This window comes from Dendrobates tinctorius, unplaced genomic scaffold (genome assembly GCF_039654945.1).
Source record: "Dendrobates tinctorius isolate UK_male_01 unplaced genomic scaffold, ASM3965494v1 ptg000004l, whole genome shotgun sequence".
In the NCBI taxonomy this organism is placed as follows: domain Eukaryota; kingdom Metazoa; phylum Chordata; class Amphibia; order Anura; family Dendrobatidae; genus Dendrobates; species Dendrobates tinctorius.
This window is the reverse complement of record NW_027361672.1, coordinates 43,173,228-43,179,299: the sequence shown is the minus strand read 5'-3', so window position 1 is coordinate 43,179,299 and position 6,072 is coordinate 43,173,228. Positions and strand designations below refer to the sequence as shown.

Genomic DNA, 6,072 nt, shown 5'->3' with positions numbered 1-6,072 from the left:
CCAGTGGGTTGATTCATATTTTGTATTCATGAGCTCACATGTGTTGGATTTGGCAATTCAAGGACTGATATACTGTGGATACATTGTGCGGCGTGCTTGTCATATGCTGTGGATACATTGTACGGCGCGCTGCTTGTCGTACGCTGTGGATACGCTGCTTGTTGTATGCTGTGGATACATTGTATGGCGTGCTTGTCATACACTGTGGATACATAAGTACGGCGTGCTTGTCATACACTGCGGATACATTATGCGGCGTGCTTGTCGTACGCTGTGGATACATTGTACGGCTTGCTTGTCATATACTGCGGATACATTGTGCGGCGTGCTTGTTGTACGCTGTGGATACATTGTACGGCGTGCTGCTTGTCGTACGCTGTGGATACGCTGCTTGTATGCTGTGGATACATTGTACGGCGTGCTTGTCATACATCGTGGAAACATTGTACACACCGGCGTGCTTGTCGTACACCGTGGATACATTGTACGGCGTGCTTGTCATACGCTGTGGATACATTGTGCGGCGTGCTTGTCGTACGCTGTGGATACATTGTACGGCGTGCTTGTCGTACGCTGTGGATACATTGTACGGCGTGCTTGTCGTACGCTGTGGATACATTTTGCGGCGTGCTGCTTGTCGTACGCTGTGGATACGCTGCTTGTCGTACACCGTGGATACATTGTACGGTGTGCTTGTCATACACCGTGGATACATTGTACGACGTGCTTGTCATACGCTGTGGATACATTGTACGACGTGCTTGTCGTACGCCGTGGAAACATTGTACGGCGTGCTTATACACCGTGGATACATTGTACGACGTGCTTGTCGTACGCTGTGGATACATTGTACGGTGTGCTTGTCATATACTGCGGATACATTGTGCGGCGTGCTTGTCATATACTGCGGATACATTGTGCGGCGTGCTTGTCGTACGCTGTGGATACATTGTACGGCGTGCTTGTCATATACTGCGGATACATTGTACGGCGTGCTTGTCATATACTGCGGATACATTGTGCGGCGTGCTTGTCGTATGCTGTGGATACATTGTACGGCGTGCTGCTTGTCGTACGCTGTGGATACGCTGCTTGTATGCTGTAGATACATTGTACGGCGTGCTTGTCATACACCGTGGATACATTGTACACGCCGGCGTGCTTGCCGTACAACGTGGATACATTGTACGGTGTGCTTGTCATACACCGTGGATACATTGTACGGCGTGCTTGTCATATACTGCGGATACATTGTGCGGCGTGCTTGCCGTACGCTGTGGATACGCTGCTTGTTGTATGCTGTGGATACATTGTACGGCGTGCTTGTCATACACCGTGGATACATTGTACACGCCGGCGTGCTTGTCGCACACCATGGATACATTGTACGGCGTGCTTGTCATACACCGTGGATACATTGTACGGTGTGCTTGTCATATACTGCGGATACATTGTACGGTGTGCTTGTCATATACTGCGGATACATTGTGCGGCGTGCTTGTCATATACTGCGGATACATTGTGCGGCGTGCTTGTTGTATGCTGTGGATACATTGTACACGCCGGCGTGCTTGTCGTACACCGTGGATACATTGTACGACGTGCTTGTCATACACCGTGGATACATTGTACGGTGTGCTTGTCATATACTGCGGATACATTGTGCGGCGTGCTTGTCATATACTGTGGATACATTGTGCAGCGTGCTTGTTGTATTCTGTGGATACATTGTACACACCGGCGTGCTTGTCGTACACTGTGGATACATTGTACGGCGTGCTTGTCAGATACTGCGGATACATTGTGCGGCGTGCTTGTCATATACTGTGGATACATTGTACGGCGTGCTTGCCGTACACCGTGGATACATTGTACGGCGTGCTTGCCGTACACCGTGGATACATTGTACGGCGTGCTTGTCGTACACCGTGGATACATTGTACGGCGTGCTTGTCGTACACCGTGGATACATTGTACGGCGTGCTTGTCGTACACCGTGGATACATTGTACGGCGTGCTTGTCGTACACCGTGGATACATTGTACGGCGTGCATGTCATACACCGTGGATACATTGTACAGCGTGCTTGTCTTGCACTGTGTGTACTGATTCCTTTCCGAGGCTCTCACATTTATATTCGCGGTAGGAGAAAGCAGTACACGACAATCCTCCTGCCGCACGCCCGGACTCCGCCCTCACACGTGACTAGCACATGGTGGTGACGTCACGTCAGGTCCTTCAGCCTTTAGGAGCTCGGTGTGCCCTGTGTTGTGCCTGCAGTCATGCGCCTCCCTGCGCAGCTCCTGTGAGTGTATAGCCTGCTCCGTGCTGTGGGCTCCGGCTCTTCTCTGCAGCCTCTTTCTATGGAGGCGCGATCACATACTGTCATGTCCAGGGCCGCTGCACCAGCTGACCACAGAGGGGACATGTGACTGGTACCTGTGTGTGGAGGTCACCGGGTGGGGGGAGCGATCCTGCAGGTTTCCTGGTCGCTGACAGTTTCAGTTCTGTACACAATAGTTAACCCTTTGATCAGAAAAGGGCCCTGCTTCTCATTAGAGTACAGCTTCATGTCTCATCTGCTACTAGTCCATGCAAAGGGAGCTGGCCACACAGGAAACCCAGCACTGTATGTGCACAGCCTGTGTGTGGGATTTCACAATGGAAACTGCAGAAATTACTAAATAGATGTTATACCTGATGAAGCTGGTGCACTTACTTTGAAGATGCATGCCGGAATGGTAGTGCAATCCTTTTTGTAAGTTTTCTGTCTGATCCGAAAAAGAGTATGTTGTGAGTCCAGCTAGAGGCTGTCAAAGTGCACTCATTTAGTGTCTGCCCATCTAATGTGATTGACAGCTTCTCAATGTCCTTCCTCCCTGCTGTTGAGGTCTCGTACTACCTTGACTCATGAGCTCTCTTGCAGCACTCGGTGAAAAAAAAATTATCCAGCCACCCTTCTGTGGATTTTCTAAGAAAGTACACGAGGCTCATGAGGTGTAAGAGATCTATTTAATAATGTATACAGTTTATTTTGCTAAATCTGGTGCTGTATCATCTATAAAAGTATACTATGTGTTTTACGTCCAGTAGTAAACCCAGAATTGGTATTCGAGTGTTTAAAGAGAATCTATCAGCAGGTTCTTCATGATGTAGGCACATAGACCCTGATTCCAGTGATGTGTCACTTGCTAGTCTGCATGCTGTCATTTTGCTACAACCACAGTTTTCTCTGCTGCAGATCTAGCATTGCTCAGAATGCTGAGCCCTGTATAACACTGCCCACACCACTGGCAGCTTTCTGTGTACACTGTATAGTGACTGTAAGCTGCTAATCAGTGGTGATGAGGGCAGGATTACACAGAGCAGTTGACAAGGAGGCAGGAGACACCTAGTCCTGTAGTGATAATCTCATGCTAGTAATACACTGATTTTAATAACACAACACACAGCCCAGAAAGTGACATATCACTGAAATCAGGCTCTCTGCCCCCACATCATGCTCCTCTCAGATTACATAGCAAAATTATGTTGACGGATTCCCTTTTAAGGTCCAGAGCCGATTACGGCCACATAATAAGTCAACGTTGCTGTTTATGGTGCCCCCCGCAGAGATGCCCACGTGATTACTGATGATACACTCAGCCGGTGTGTTGGTCCTAATGTCATTGGCACCGCTCACTTCTGATAGGAAAGCTGGCGGCTCTGGGAACTAGCAGATAACCCCTTTAATATAACGCCTCTATATTGCAATCATTGTTATTTGGTTACTGTATGTTGGCATTATTTAGGCCTCACATATTGTCTCCTGCATGTTGTTGCACTGATTGCTTGACAGTATATGGCAGTACTGTATCATTCAAGGATCTCTGTGGAAGTATTATTTGTCACATGACTTGAACTGTTTCTGTACTACAATGTGTGGCACTTATAATAAGTTTCTTTTATAGCATTATTTGCACACAATATGCCAGTATACCATATGAGAGGGCGAGAGGACCAACAGCAGATTCCACACAAGACCCCAATCTAAAGGCCCTGTTACACACAGCGATATCGCTGGCAAGATCGCTGATTTTGTGACACATCAGCGATATTGCTGTGTGTGACATCCAGCAGCGACCGGCCCCCCTGCCGGGTATCGCTGATCGTGCTGGATCGTCCTGGGCCGTTTTTTCATCGCTAGTCTCCCACTGGCCAGCACGTATCGCTGCGTGTGGCAGCGGGAGCGAGCGATCACCGACGCTGCACGCTGGTATCCAATGTAAACATCGGGTTGCTAAGAGCAGCGCGGCTCTTAGCAACCCGATGTTTACCTTGGAAACCAGCGTCACGCTGTAGTGGAGACTGGAACATATTTTTCGAGCATGCTGAAGACACTAGGTTAGCACCCGAGCATGGCGGATAACACCTGATCCCAGCACGTTCAGTCATCAATAATGACGACCTATAAGTATCCAAGCACCTTTAGGAGGGATAGCCAATGACTGCCCAGGTCGTATAAGTAAACCCAAAAACAATTTGGACAGGAAAAATCTATACAAACTGATATCTTTATTATTGAATAATAATAAAAACATTACATAAAATCGGGAGAATTGCATAGATAGGATAAATAGTACAAGTACAGGAGACTGTGAAGTACTATTTGTAATGGTGCATTAGAAATGACTCCTGGCCACCAGGACTAGGCTATGAAACTAGTGGGATATCATAAAATCTACAAATATAAATTATATTAATGGCCCGCTGCTCTATCGGAAGAAGTGAACCCTCTTATCAGACACTGATCAATGTATCCAAGTAACCTAGCCCTGAAGATAGTCACAATATCCATACATACAGTGGTAGTGGAACACGTTTCTCCTCTCTTGTTTTGCTCTTGTTATCCTGGCTATCTTATTACTTATTTGTATTTATTATCCTTTGCTTATATAGTGCTATCTTATTCCGCAGCGCTTTACCAACATCATCATCACTGTCCTCTCTGGGGCTCACAATCTAGATTTCTTATCACTATGTTTTTGGAATGTGGGAGGAAACCGGAGAACCCGGAGGAAACCCACGCAAACATGGGGAGAACATGCAAACGCCTTGCTGATGTTGTCCTTGGTGGGATTTGAACCCAGGACCCCAGTGCTGCTGCAGCAGGTTACTTGGGTGCTGTTTACTACCTGATTCAAGAGGGTTCACTGCTTACACTCCAGAGCATTAGACTGGTTAATTGTATCAGTACGTTTTTACGCCACTAGTTTTCATAGTCTCCTACTTTATGCTAATGTACAGTATTTGTTATCTGCTGGCCAGGAGCCATTTACAATATACTTTAATCTTCTGGTGCGATTTATCCTATGCTGGTGGTTTTTTTTATGTGATTCACCCAATTCTATGTAATGTTTTAATGACACTCATTATTATTGATACGATCAATTTGTGTGTACTTGTTGGAATTTTTTTTGGTTTACCTATACAACCTAAGAGGGCCTATACTCTACAAGATAATCGTTAATTAGCCTTTTTTAGAACACTTGTGTTGCTATTATCTTTCAGGTTACTGTAAACCCATTGATCAAGTAAAAGGCTCATTCATCCCTGTCGAGAACTATGGCAGCCTGTGTGCACTGTGTACTGATCGGCAGCTGTATCATGCAGCTAGGCCAGTCCTCTCGGACCCTAAGTCGAGTCTAGCTTGTATAGTGGGTTGATGTTCCTGGCTGTACCTATCTAAGACCTCATTCAGGCGTCCGTGCTGCACAAGTGTGCTGCTCATTGTTATTGGCACCCCTTCATTTTTTTTCATAGACTGTACAATATCTTCAGATATAAATGGAGATGTACCAAAGTTGTATCCTCAGGATTTTTTAATTAGTGGTTCAAAATAATACAACAATAAAACATTGTTTTTCAACTTACATGTTGCAATTTCAAAGAAGAAACAGAATAAACAGCATGTGCAGCAATAAAGGAACTCCTAGTTAATACTTGGTTGCACACCCTTTGGCATTGATGACAGCCTCCAAATGCTTCTTGTAGCCATCTATAAGCTTCTTGAACTTCTCAGCTGGTATTTTC

General features: G+C 46.2%; 1 protein-coding gene across 1 annotated transcript in view; it reads left to right on the top strand.

Annotated features, from left to right (window-relative positions):
- Positions 1-2,212: 2,212 nt before the first annotated feature.
- Positions 2,213-6,072, top strand: part of FARS2 (phenylalanyl-tRNA synthetase 2, mitochondrial) — a 478,466-nt gene continuing 474,606 nt past the window's right edge. Inside the window, 2 exon segments of the mRNA XM_073567345.1 lie at positions 2,213-2,248; positions 2,250-2,305. Of these exon segments, the coding sequence (XP_073423446.1) occupies positions 2,213-2,248; positions 2,250-2,305 (92 nt within the window).